The 14,143-nt window shown below is 37.1% G+C and overlaps 2 protein-coding genes and 1 long non-coding RNA gene across 3 annotated transcripts; 2 read left to right on the top strand and 1 right to left on the bottom strand.

The window, feature by feature from the left end:
• Positions 1–215: 215 nt before the first annotated feature.
• On the bottom strand, positions 216–1,191 carry LOC307020973. Its single transcript, XR_013803045.1, has 4 exons — positions 1,139–1,191; positions 921–957; positions 593–754; positions 216–477 (listed from the first exon to the last, which is right to left on the bottom strand). It is a non-coding gene; the product is annotated as an uncharacterized lncRNA (long non-coding RNA).
• Positions 1,192–4,385: 3,194 nt separating this feature from the next.
• s100a10a (S100 calcium binding protein A10a) lies at positions 4,386–6,043 on the top strand. The gene is made up of 3 exons (XM_079656293.1): positions 4,386–4,542; positions 5,515–5,676; positions 5,789–6,043. Exons 2-3 carry the CDS (start codon positions 5,536–5,538, stop codon positions 5,948–5,950), a joined length of 303 nt encoding a protein of 100 aa, XP_079512419.1. The 5' UTR covers positions 4,386–4,542; positions 5,515–5,535; the 3' UTR covers positions 5,951–6,043.
• Positions 6,044–11,553: 5,510 nt separating this feature from the next.
• LOC307023095 (ictacalcin-like) lies at positions 11,554–13,735 on the top strand. Its single transcript, XM_079656128.1, has 3 exons — positions 11,554–11,712; positions 13,196–13,341; positions 13,463–13,735. The coding sequence occupies exons 2-3, from the start codon at positions 13,204–13,206 to the stop codon at positions 13,601–13,603; spliced, it is 279 nt and encodes a 92-aa protein (XP_079512254.1). The 5' UTR covers positions 11,554–11,712; positions 13,196–13,203; the 3' UTR covers positions 13,604–13,735.
• The last annotated feature ends 408 nt before the right edge of the window (positions 13,736–14,143 follow it).

Genomic DNA, 14,143 nt, shown 5'->3' with positions numbered 1-14,143 from the left:
ACTATTTGCAAAATCCACCTGCCTGTTATTACAAGCTGGCATTACATCACACTCCCCAATGTTGTTGCTGCTGGCTGGGTCAGTTACAAGCAGAGCGACTAAACAGAGCATTTAATATATAAAAACGTTTTTTTTATACAGGTAGGAACTACTGGAAGTTGTATCAATCGGAATCCTATTAAAAAAAGAATTAAAAAAAACTAAACAAGTAGTAATACTGGAACAAAAACACTTTTATTATTGTAAGGTGAAATCACATTTGTCAGAAAGTACTGAAAAAGTATTAGCCATGTTCATAAACGGTCATTTGTTTTATTTCTTCTCCTGCTCATGTTTTTTTTGGGCTTCCTCCAAAGCGTCATGGCTGGCACAAGCACAACCGCAAACCATTTTGGAGAACTCTTCAAAGTCCACGAACCCGTCGTTGTCAAGGTCCACTTTGCAGAACATGTCACAATTGTTCTTAGCTGCCGCTTGCTAGAATGAAAAAAATGAATATATTCATTAAAAATAATAGAAAGAGTAATTTATTAAGTAAATGCCTGTAGAACAAGACGCAGTGTACACAACACAAATAAAATGACTCCCTCACCGCAAAGAAAGGCAGTTCCTCCTTCAACACTCTCAAAAACGTATCCTTGTCCATTTTTCCATTTTCATTTTTGTTCCCGTCGAAGACAGCATACATGGAAACCAGAGAGATTTCCAATCCAGTTAGGTTCATGCACTCTTCCATTTCCAGAGGGTAGATGATCTGAACATATAATAGAAAAACATCAATAACAATGACAATCATTGTCATAATGATACAAAAATATTAACAGGATGGAGAATAGGAATGGAGAGTCATCCACAAACCAAATTCAAAAAATATTTTTTAACACATTTTTTGCATTTCTCTAAAATATTTTTGTACACACCTGTCAAAATGTTAGGCAGCCTTACTGAAGTTAGTACCTGAAATCACAACCATACACTTAAAACATTTTTTTATCAACATGTTGCTGGTTGCAGTTTGAGATAAAATCACCAACGAGTCACTATACAGTCAAGCATCAAAACAGGCATAACGTTTACGGAGAAAACCCTGCTGTAAAAGAAAATATACACCTGAATGCATTGATACAACCGTTCCTACCTGAGAGATGAGTTGACACGGTGAAGAGAGCGCCGTCTGCAGGGTTTAAATATAGGAGCACATGGGGACGCTCCCTGGCTCTGCCACACCTTGGTGTTTAAGGAATCCTGTCGAACAAGGCCTAATGCTGCTAAACACTCATTTAATAGCATTAAACTTCACCAGGAATGTGAACACTGTTCATATTGCATTAGTTAATTAAGATGTTTGATGTTTTCCCTATATCAGAACCAGATAAACCACAATACTGTTTTAACAAAGGAAGGGTGAATCTGATTAAGCCACAGCAGATATTTAGGGATGCCATTTAGGAAACATTGCATTCATTCTGTAATAAATCATACTCTCCTGCAGTATCATAACCAGGCTGCACATCATGTGGAAATGCATGAAAGAAAGCACTGTGAGTGCAGGGGAAGTGCAAACTTAGGGGAATCTTATGTGCAGTCTGAATTTCACCGCTCAACAAACACCGTCACAGATGCATGCAATGGATGCAAAGAAACACGTTGTTACAATTTATCTGTGACCTTAACTTGGTCCACTTTGGCCATGACATAAACAGAAAAATATATTTTCCAGGCAAACCCAAGTTTAAGGTATGGAGTTTGAAATGTATGGAGAAATGGTTACACCTGAAACTGTCACTGCGTTGTCAAGTAAACTGAGAAAACACACATTTTTTTCTGCTTTCAAAAAAATTTGGTTCTATAAAAGGTACATTTCCCTTAGAGTAGAAGTATAATGTAGCTTTAAAATGACAATACTCCAATAAAGTACCAGTAGGCCCACCTCCATTGACAGGATTTGAGTAATTAAATACTTTCAGTCACAATAGCTTACATAACAGAGGAAGAACAGCAGCTCTGGTATTGTTGTTTATTTTCTGGGCAGCAATCCATTAACCATGAAGTTTGGCTACAGTAGAAACTAAATGCAGACCCTCAGGCACATATCATTTCATTAATCCACAAGATGACACACACACACACACACACACACACACACACACACACACACACACACACACACACACACACACACACACACACACACACACAACTTTTACTACTGCTGTACATTGATCTGACATTTTATTTTTCAGATAAGGAATTTACATAAAGGCTGATTTTTGGATGTCAAAAAGTAAATTATGTTAGAATAAACAAATTAAATTAGCTATATTTTGAACAGCAATGCCATTGTTGCATGTACAATAATGCGTCCCTGATAATCCAACATTAGAATATATAGAAAAATAACATCGCCATATTTTTGATGTTTCAAGTAAACCTACGGATAAATAACTGCTTATGTACTTACTTTATGAATGCAGAACTGTTATTTTGAATGGAGGATTTTTATGTTTCAGTATGTTTTTACTTTAACTTGTATCTGGATACTTTTACCACTTTTAATAATCTTTTCTTTTTTAAACAATCCATTGCTCAGTCTGTTCATGGGCATGACAGGAATAATGCAGACTTCTTTGATGAAGAACACAGAGCTTTATCTGTGTGTGTAATACCGTGTTTCAACCACAAGAGGGGCTGCAATTCATCTAATAAAACGAGCAAACAGTGAGGTTTTAGTCAAGGGTTGAAGAAGTACACAAATCTTTTACTTCAGTAAAGGTAGCAATAACAGTGCAGAAATATGAATACTGTTGGAAGTAAAAGGTATGCAGTTCACTTAAGTAAAAGTAACTAATTGGCATAACAATTAACTTAAATAACCAAAAGTAAAAGTACTCATTTTGGATAATAGCTCCTTGCATGTAAATGTTTATAAAGTTATTGGATTAAGATTTGGGAGAAGTGTGGGATTTGGTAATATATACATGTATTTGTTTAAGTTTGAAGATTTCAGCATACAATATCAGTACTGTGCAAGATGTTATAAAATGGCAGAAAATGTTAATATTATGAGATAGTTAAGTAAGCAGGCAACCTGATGTACTTGGAAACAAAATGGAAGCAACATTTGGGAATAGAAGAGAGGTGAAAAGTAAAAAATATATATTTTAATAATTGTCTGCATGCTCAAATTCCACGAGATAAATGCTTTAAAGCAGTTCATAAAGATAAACACACACAAAAAAACACTGTACATTTAGAAGAGCTTTTGACTTCAGCCCAAAGTCTACGCCTCTCATAGAGAACAGACGTAACAGTAATTTATGATTTGTATTGATTGCTCTGAGTCACTCAGAGACAGTTGTTGTGTGGTAAAATTCTACTGACTGGTTAACCTGCTGATTACATTACGCCCCATTCATCATTTCCTGTTGACATCAGTCCAAAAGGCTTATCTGTAAGAAAGCCTCTTCATGGTGGCTCATTAACCTGTTTATTTTGCAATGATGTAATTCAGCATTAATCTAAGAACAAAATCTGTGCATAGTATGATGATGGAAGTAACTCAGTACATTTACTCAAGTACTGTAATTAAGTACACATTTGAGGTACTTAAGTACAGTACTTGACCCAAGTATTTTGTTACTTTATACTTCTGCTCTCAGTGCTCAACTACATTTTGTAGATCAATTTTGTACTTTTAGTGCACTACATGTTTCTTTTCAGATGTATTTACTAGTTAGTTTATAAATTCAGATGTTGACACAAAATAGTGATAGTAAGTGAAAATCTTATAAAAATGTGATTATTTGGTATATATTAAACCATCAAACATTATATTTAAGTAACTAACACCATGAGTGAATTAATAGAAAATAAATTAGCAGCAATTCTTAAGTTTTTTGTTAAAAATGTGTCAAAGTTCCAGCTTCTTAGATTTGCTACTTTGCCTTAAAACATTTAAAAATATTTTTTTTTTTCAGAAATTATTACTCCCAATACTTTAAATTCATTTTCCTAATCTTACATTGTACTTTTACTATAGCAGCCTACGACTCTTGATGCAGTAGGCCTACTTTTACTTGAAATGAAGCTTGTTGACAGTGCGGTACTCAAGTAAAGAATCTTGATACTTTTTATACCATTGTATGCAGTATGTAAAGTGCCAGGAACGGACTTTTTAACGTTTCATTTGTAAGACGATTTATTGATTATTTTTCGCATTATAGTCGCATTTTCTCTATACAGTCTGAAGAGATCCGTCTATGTGTAGCATATCTATTTAAGTCCCTTTTCATAACTAAACTGTAATCTCATAAGGAATTAGAAGTTGTTCCAACAACTCCAAGACAGTAATATAAAGTGTGTTTCTAGAGTTACCGCCCACCACCGTGTGCCCATTCTCACTTCTCTTCACGGGTCCAGTGTCCACCGCAGGTTGACTCACAGCAGCAGGGCGTCGCCTCACTATAAAACCTCTGCTCCACATTTTTCGCAACCTCTGAACATTCCCACCTCTCCTCCGCCGACCACTGCTCAGCTCTGACGGTAAGAACTAACGGAATTTAACGGACTTGTCTGACTTTGCTTTGTAAGGATTTTCACAGCAGGAAATAACGGTAGGGTGGGGAAGAAATAGATTTAGTTTAGTTCATTTTATCTGTAAAAGTTGTTTTCTGTAGTGAAGCATTTATAAAGAAGAAGTTTTTACTTTATCAAAAGTTTTTTTTGCATCTTTTAAAAAGTTATATAAGAATTATAGAACATTGGTTATTACAGTAAGCACACGCTAACTATTTTTCCTCAAGTTGATCACAATTGACTCCAGTGGAATGTCTCTTTCTTGTTATCTTAACACAGTTGAGTCCATGTATATCATATAGGTACACAGCAAAGGGTGTGGTTGGACTATGTGGGCTTGTACACACATGTACTCCGCTGCCATAGTTTGCTGCATCACCACCTCTTTGACTATGCACATTTCCCCCCTCATTCAGCTAGACTTTTTCATTCCCTCTAACACGAATAACATCCAACCCCTGTTTGCCCTCCCATTTCTGCTTTTTAACTGTTTACATTCTACAGTGCACATGGATTGAGATTTGTGGTTGATGTTGTAATTTTTCATGCCAGTGGCCATTTTAGCACTAATAACAGACCTCTCACTTCCCATAAGTAGTACTCATCAATGGGAAGGGCGTTGGGAAAAAAAGAAAAGTACTTTCTCAGCTAGATCCCCTAATGGAGCTCAAGCTTACCGGAGAAGGGAGATTGTTGTTTACATGTCAATCTAGCATTTGTTTCATGTTTCATTCCCCCATGCCCGTTAACATCCTCAGATAAGCTCATCAGTAAACCATGTTCTTGTAAAAGAGCATTTTGATTAGTTCATCATCAAGTATCACTGCCATTTTTTCATGAAAGTTCTTTAAGGTCTTGTTTTAAAGTTTCCCTAAGAAGATAAACTCAAATAGTTGATCATATCATCAATTCATTGTCTATTTGAACTCTGTTTTCTAGTCTTAAAGAAGGAAAGCAACCATGCCTTCTGAACTGGAAACAGCCATGGAGTCCCTCATCAAGGTGTTCCACCGCTACGCCTCTAAGGATGGGAGATCCGGCACACTGAGCCGTCGAGAGCTCAGAGAATTGATGGAGAACGAGCTGTCCAACTTCCTCCTGGTGAGTGGAGACTGACATGTAGAGTGCATAATTTCCAGAATTCATTTATAATATCACATATCACATAGCTTTCTTGTTGACGCCCAACTAACATATTTCTTCTTCAACCCAGTCCCAGAAGGACCCTGCTGCTATTGACAAAATCATGAAGGACCTGGACACCAACGGTGATGGCCAAGTGGATTTTGAGGAGTTTGTTTCTCTGGTTGTTGGACTTTCCATTGCCTGTGAGCAATGCTATCAGACGCACATGAAGAAGCAGGGGAAGAAGTAAACAACAACAGCGGAAGAAAGGAAAAGAAACCAAAAAGCATTTCAAGTTTTGTAAAGATAGTTTTGTTCATTAAATATACTGAAGAATTTCAAACCTGTCAAGTCTGGTGGTTATTAAATGCACAAGTTACTGTATACTTTGACACATGTGTTTGCCTCCAAGTTATCATAAATCTATTTCATTTAATCATAAAAGCACTTTCCATAATGGCTACAATCCCTTGGGAACTGTGGCACTGACAATAGATGTTATAATGCCATTCCCACCTGTACTTTATGGCTTCCTGAGTGTGAAGTGCAGACCAACCTCTCCCTCTCTGTTTGATAAAGTCCTGCTTATCGCTGCTCTGAGGAATCTGCAGAATGTTCCAGTAATTAACACTCCTCTCTGTAAAGCTGATGTTGCAACTCTCTAAACTATGATAAATTCATGAACAGATAAAACAGCAGACACTGATAAAACATATTTATATATCCTGCTGGATCCATTTATTTAGTGAAACTTCTTTTACCTGATTATTTTCTTTTTGTAGCATAAAAACATAATCTACAAGTGAAAAAAGTACTGAATCATGTAGATCAAGCAAGACTAGTGTAGTTGAGAAGATAATTCCACATACAGTTGTCAGTTATACCTCCAGTTTCTAATAAGATCAAATATAGAATAAGAATACAGATACAGCATTGTTAAAACATTTATCGTGTCAGTGTTGCAACAGTTGATACTTGAGGGGAATGAGAGATATTTCCCCGCCCAAACCCTTAATCAAGCAGCCTTTGTCTTTTAAAAAGCCGCTATGTGATTTAGTGTGACCCTAAACACTCATTGTTCCCAAATCCCACGGCTTCTCCCACGTTGTAATTATATAAAAGAGTAAATAAAACAAGACAGTGTGTCTGCTGTGTCTCCAAGGAGATTAGTGGGGATTACGCAAATGCATCCTGTTACGGAAAGAATGCACAATATCTTTGCAGATGAATTTAAAACTATATTTATATGTGTCACACAAACGTTTTTATGTTAATATCACAGATTTAATCATGATACATATACATCCACTTATGTATATTTTCTTCTATACTAGTGAAAGGTGCGTTTTGTGTTGTTGCATTCTAGTCAAGTCTGAGCACGACATTTCGACTGCTGAATCACATGGCACAGTGGGTCATGCACCAAATTATTTTCATTGTGTTTCAAGTCACTCATGTAAAAGCAAAACTGGCTAAAACTACATTCTGGACTATAACTCATTGTATACTCTATATAACACACTAATATTTCCATATCTGATTTACTGTGTGGAGATTTGGGGAAACACATACAAAACCAACCTACAGCCGTTAAGTACATTACAAAAAAGGGCTATAAGAGTTATCAATAATGTTGGATATCTTAAACACACTAATGTATTATTTTTGAACTCACACATATTGAAGTTCATTGATCTGGTTAAATTTAAAACGGGACAAATCATGTACAGAGCAAGACATAATCTACTTCCTAGGAAATTAAAAACATTGTTCATAGACAGAGAGGGTGGGTATAATTTGAGAGGAAATCTACATTTTAAACAACTCAAGTTCAGAACAACTCTGAGAAGTATGAGTATAACAAACTGTGGGGTGATTTTATGGAATGGTTTGGAGCAGGAGTTAAAACAAAGCACAAGCATAATTCAGTTTAAAAGGATGTACAGAAACACTTTTTTGAAAAACTATGAGAATGAAGAGAGGTAATTGAAGATGAGAAATTATTGTATATGTATGTATAAATGTAAATGTATGTAGGAATAACTTGCATAGTGATTTTAAAGGACAATCATTGATAAAGTAAGGGGTGGGAATTAATAAGCATTTGCTTCCTCCTACTCCCTTTCGGACACATATGATTTATTATTATTATTAATATGAAGACTTTTTTGTTTTTTTTGTTGAATATACAGATATTACCATGAATGTGGATGGATACTGTATTTTAACAATGCGGTATTCTGTTTTTCACATTTTTTTAATTTTTTTTTAATCTGTTCGAAATAAAGAATAAAGAAAGAAAGAAAGTCTGGTGAAATTTGGATAACACCAGAGAGATGATCAGAATAACACTCGCCTTCTGACTCAATTTCTGAACTGAAAAGAGGCTTTTTTTGCTTAAATAAAGTCTCTCAGGCAGCACTTCTGCTCAGGCTATGCTGCTGGCACTGAAAAGCTCTTACTAACACGTTAGTCATAAATGTTAGAAAGATATGTCTCCTGTAAATAAGGGTTTGGCCCACGGTTGAGGTCAGGGTTGGACGATCCCAGTTAACTGGGAAGAACTTGAACAGCCTGAGTACTATACTGAGTAGTATAGTAGAGAGAAAGGCCAAGAAAAGCAAGGAAAGGTACAAATGTGAACACAAAGATAACAGATACAAAAACATACAAATGGTGAGATAAAAGAGTACAATAATAAAAACGTTCTTAAAAGCAACATAGGTCAGATCTGCCTCGAAGTCAAAAATCAGGGGGAAAAATGCTTAAAAGCCCTAACCACACCTCCTTGGGCAGAGCTATCTGTGGCCTTCCAGTGTGCATGGTTACAGAACAAATACCAACGTTGCTAGGATACCATGCGTGTGTGTGTGTGTGTGTGTGTGTGTGTGTGTGTGTGTGTGTGTGTGTGTGTGTGTGTGTGTGTGTGTGTGTGTGTGTGTGTGTGTGTGTGTGTGTGTGTGTGTGTGTGTGTGTGTGTGTGTGTGTGTCTTTACCCCTTGGTCTACAAAAGCATCACACCCATGTGACCCACAGCTGAGTTTACAGCAGGGACTTCCCACTCTGCTGTCTGTTTTCTCAATATCCCTTTGTTTAGTTGAGCTTGAGGTTTACTGAATGCAATGATAGATAAACACATGCCATACGTTCATCAAATGACCTTAAACAAAACAATCATTTGTGAAGATGAATAACTCTGGATCTGTGAGGTCACTAATGCGTACTTCACCTTCCTTGGACACACAGAGAGGCAGAACAGCCCCTCTCTGTGGACAATTCAATCTGCCAAACAATAAAAGCAATGTTGTTCTGAACGCACCCAACCCTTCCAACATCCGGGTTGAAGCTGCTGCAGAGGGAAATTACTTCAAACTATTGTGCTCATGCTGAAATATAAAAAAGATGATCTACTTTGTGTCTGTGTTTTTTTTCCTGTCACTTAAATGTGAGCCACTACTATAGAAACTTTTGTTTCTTGACACACACCTTTTTTCTTTGCATTACTTTCCATCATCTTTCTACTTTCTCATTCTAAAAAAGGCTTAAAATGCCACCAAAATCCAGATTCTACCTCCTTCGCAACCTCATTTTTTTGTGTCTGGGCAACTATTTCAGAGGGTGGGGTGGGGTTTATTGTGGAGATTTGTGACTACTAACATTGGATGTTAGTTAAGGGTACTGCTGGTAAGGGCGTTTTAGGTCCAGTTGGGACATCTGTTTTTAAGTAACATGGCTGCAAGGCAAATAAACTTTCTCGTCAGTGTTCATCTGCTTGACCACTAGATGGAACAAGAGTGTAATCATAATGTTGGCCATGAGTATTTGGCTGTACTGCAAATAGTTTCATATGACTCACAGCAGGAATTAAAACAGGATGTGGTTTCCATGGGTACTCCCTCACTGTTTGGCAGACTTGGGTATGGAAAAAAACAGAGAAAAATGTTTGAGGGGAGTTTTCTGCAAAGCTAAAAGGAAAGTGCATACGAATCTCAGATTTTGGTAAATGAGAGGTGGCGACAGTGACTTGATTTCTATCCTATGATCTGTATGCCTGCTGGACTTTGACTGAAGTTGTTAATTAGAGACCAAAACAATTGCAGCCTTTCCAAAGAGGACAGACAGCAGGAAATACCTTTGATATCTCTAACTCAAAGTCATGCAACAGACCACACACACATTGAAAAGCACAAGCACAGAGAGTTGCCACCGTGCAGATTGTATGTCTCTGATTTCTGGTCTCTGCAGCGTGACTCATGAGCTTCAGGGACATGACTGTGAGTCACAGCTTCCACCACAAAATTGCAAGAAAGGGAGGACCAACTCCGAAAGACCATAACATCGGCCCTCAGTGAGTCACTGTGCCCAAAAGTTTCATTTTTTAATCATGCACATCTCAAACAATTGAATAAAAATAGAAAAAGTCATTATATATAAAGAATGAAATAGTGGAACAGTTACAATTAAAAGTGTTATTTGATACCTGGTTGGGCAAAAGAAGAAAAAAAACAGTTTTAACTCAAAACCAACATACAATAGGACAAACAGTACACTCAAACAAAAGGGTGGATTTATAATTTATCATGCACATGCAAAAAATTGATATTACTTTAGTTATTTTTTTAGAAGAACAAAATAATTACTCACAGCCCCAGTGTTTTGTCTCAAGTCTTAAGAGAGTTGTTTTTGTAGGGTCTGAGGCTAAAGTGTTGTACTCAAATCGGGGATTCTCTTTTAGACAAAAGTTAAATCTAAATGGAGCAGCTGTGTACTGCATCATTACAAAAAGTGATTCAGTTTACATAGTAATTGCTGTGTTCATCAGCTTGCAAAATGTCATCAATGAACAAGTGAAATGCAAAGAAAATGATCTGGGTTAAACAAGTGAACAAACAGTTAACATGAAATCCCAAACTCCTATTTTGCATTCCATCCAAGAGCAAGTGGAGAATTTCTTTTAAGACTTAGACTTTTTTAAGTCTTAAATTATACTGTTGCAGTAACAAGTATGGCAAAAATGTTGCTTTCTAAAACTAAGAGCACACCCCGCTATACTTCTACATGTTTTTAACAGACTTAATATGATTATAACTAACTAGATCATAACATTACAAGATTCTTGTGATACATTTTGCACATTTCTAGCATTTTAAAAAGTTATCCTTAATGCAAACAGGAATGACGATTCAAAATGCTAAATATAGTTATTCAACTGTTAAAAAATTGTATAATCAGATATTTTTCTAGCAACAATAATAAATCCAGTGTTTCTTGAAGAGTAACTAAGGAAATGACACAATGTGATTTTCATGTAATTTGGATGATGTTTGTCACATAAAACTGATCTCCTGTTTTCCATAAATGGCGCTATGACTTCAAGTCAATATTGACTTGTAAAAGTCCTCAAGCCTGAAACCTTATCATGCAAGGGAGGGTTGGTGCTGATTGGACTGTTTACATTTTGGGTAGATCAACTTCCTGTTTATTTTCAAATTGTGCAAAATGGCCCGCATGCCACAGAAAGTGCATTCAATGAAAACAAAATATTTCAATAACTTTGCATCTTTTAGGTTTTTAGATGGTACTTAGCTAGTCATACTTCTTCTAAGGTCATACTACAATGTCAGATAACTGCAACCCCCCCTGAACATTTTGCAAGACTTGCATGTGCATGCTCCACTATCAGATACTTATACAGATATAAAGTTGTATTTATTTATTATTAAAGTAAAATAAAATGCCTATAAATCAAACCATTGCATAAGGTTGTGGTTTGTTTGCGCAATAATAATTCCCAAAGTGAATAGGGTCCTCCCACAGTTGTCATGCTCGGACCCTAATGCCCCACAAGGGGAGTAGAATGAGCGGTTGGAGATGAAAGGAGCATTATGGGGGGAGGGATAAAGGGTGTGGTGGTGTATAAAACATCCTTTGCATGTATTTCTCCATTACTATAGATCCTCCAAGACTGACTCTCACTCTCCGATCTTCTTAAATCTCTGCAAATCCACTCTGGTGAGTAAAACATCTAAACAATGTTTGTTTTTTTATGTTTGATTTCATTCACTTCATTCAAAAGGAATGCACAAACACATTTTTTCAAAAACGTCAGTGTTTTTCATTTCTAACTTCAAAGTTACTGGGTTTCCGGAGTTATCTTTTTGTTTTAATGTGTTTTAGTGCAAACCATAGTTACTTGTGGAACAAACGTTGCAACGGACATTTCTCCTGTTGCTCCGGTGCCAGTTATCTGTTTAACTTTAGTTTGGAATGTGCTTTTTACGGAGGCATTGTCGATTCAGAATTTAGCATCTACATCCTGCTTCCAATCCAAACTAAATCAAAGATTGGAACAGTAATATGATATTTGTTTTGTGCTGTACTTCTCCTGAATCTCCATCTGTTTACAAACCCTCTGCTGCCACAGTTTCCGTTTACCACACCCCAGAGAGGGAGCAGCGTCACGTGAGTCACAATACAACCAGAACCGACTCTCTGGGGTTCATGGAGTCTTTGGAAAGAAAAACCCTTTTTAGACATACAGCTTTGAGGGAACAGGCATCACACATCACTACTGGGACTTTTAATCAAGTATTGACCTGTTTCTATACCTAGTTCAGCTGAGTTACCTATAGAGATTAAACTGTTGCCATAACAATATCTCACTCTGCAGAGACCGTGCTTTAGAGTCCTGTGGCGTAGAAATAAAAGTGGCTGGGGTTTGTTTTTACCCAGCTCAATGGAAAGCCCAGAGAACAACACTGGCAGAAGAAACAAAAGCACTCAGCCACTGTCTGCTGCTCCAGAACTCAAAAATGAATACAATTATCCTGCATTCCTTTGTGTACACTAGTCTCTATAATTACAGGATATTGAAAAATACAGCCATGAACTGTAGCAGGAGGAGAGGAGGAAAAACAGCTATTACAGGCAAAATAATTATCATAATTAAGTTAGTGAAAAAAGTAGATCACCTCCATTGCACAATTTTCTCTTATTATCGTGTGATATTTCATTGTATTTTGTTAACTATTTTGAAACTTGTTCATATCGACAGTGAATACTTTACTTGTTTTTATTCTGTGATTCTTACCTTCACTTAACTTGAGTGACACTTCCTAATTGTATGTATTATGTACAATGATCATAAAAGTGTTCCTGTTCTATTTCTATGAAATCAGTGTCTTTCTCTCCCCTGGAACCAGCCCCTCTTGTTGTGGATGTAAATGATGTTCTTTGCTAACATTCCGAATTTGACCACAATGCCACATGATCCATTACAGTGTGCGTCAGTAAAAGTGAACAGACTCCGCCTCTAGATGGAGACACAGCAGCACTAAATGAGAGCATAAGAAGACTTCAGTTTGTTGTGTGAAGCTTTATGAGCTAAACACTAAGCCAATCGGTCCTGCACCCATGATAATAATACCATGCAACCAACACAGGATTACATAATGTGACTTTTTAACTCTTCATTCTTTGTGTTCTTTTAAATCAGCTATCATCATGTCTGACGTCCAGAATGCTATGGCCCTCCTCATTGGCTCTTTCACTAAGTACGCTGGCAGGGAAGGGGACAATAACACCCTGAGTAAGGCAGAGCTGAAGGAGCTGCTTCACAATGAATTTGGAGATCTGCTGGGGGTAAGTGACCTCTGACATCTCTCTATCTCAGTTCTGCTCAACCGATAGGATGCATGCATTTGTCCATCACAACAGTCTGTAATGCTTCTAATGCCCAGTTACAACACTTTATCACCTGCAGAAAGCCACTGACAAGGCAGCTGTGGACCGCCTCTTCGAAGGCCTGGACACAAACAAGGACAACAGTGTGGACTTCAAGGAGTTTATCCACATGGTCACCTGCCTCACTGTGATGTGCCACGGACACTTCACCAAAAAATAAGGATCCAAGCGTCCTCTGAGGGCCAGCATAAAGACATGCCTTCCTGTGAGAGAGATGATGCTAAATAGCCATGAAGTCACAAAACATTATATTGTAATGCACAATGAAATAAAGGTTTTTCTTTGAAAGACATGATCGTGCTCTTTGTGTTTTACTGCATGTGTGGGGGGGAATTATAATAGGTACTATATTGTATTGTTGCAGAGACAAGTCAGTGTAGACTGAGTAAGCTCATGGTACTAGTGATACTTGCCCAAACACTTGAAGTGGTTAGGTTTTGTTGACACTAAGCTTTTCTGCCTTAAAATCTTAGCGCTGGATTAACTTCAGAAAAGGAACAAAAATAATGGCAGGTTATGACAGGAAGGATGTCACTGATGTTGCTATTATCATAGAGGTAGAGCACATTCAGCAAAGCACTCTATTTAAAGCAAGACTTCCTTTTCGAGGAATACATAACAGTCTTCTTATGACTCATGAAGTGTTAATAATGTAACACAGTGAGTTGCCACAAGTTGTTTTCGATTAGAAATCAGCACC

Source organism: Notothenia rossii (assembly GCF_949606895.1).
Source record: "Notothenia rossii genome assembly, chromosome: 10".
Taxonomy (NCBI): domain Eukaryota; kingdom Metazoa; phylum Chordata; class Actinopteri; order Perciformes; family Nototheniidae; genus Notothenia; species Notothenia rossii.
Note: the sequence above shows the minus strand (reverse complement) of the source record. Positions and strands in the feature narration are given on the sequence as shown.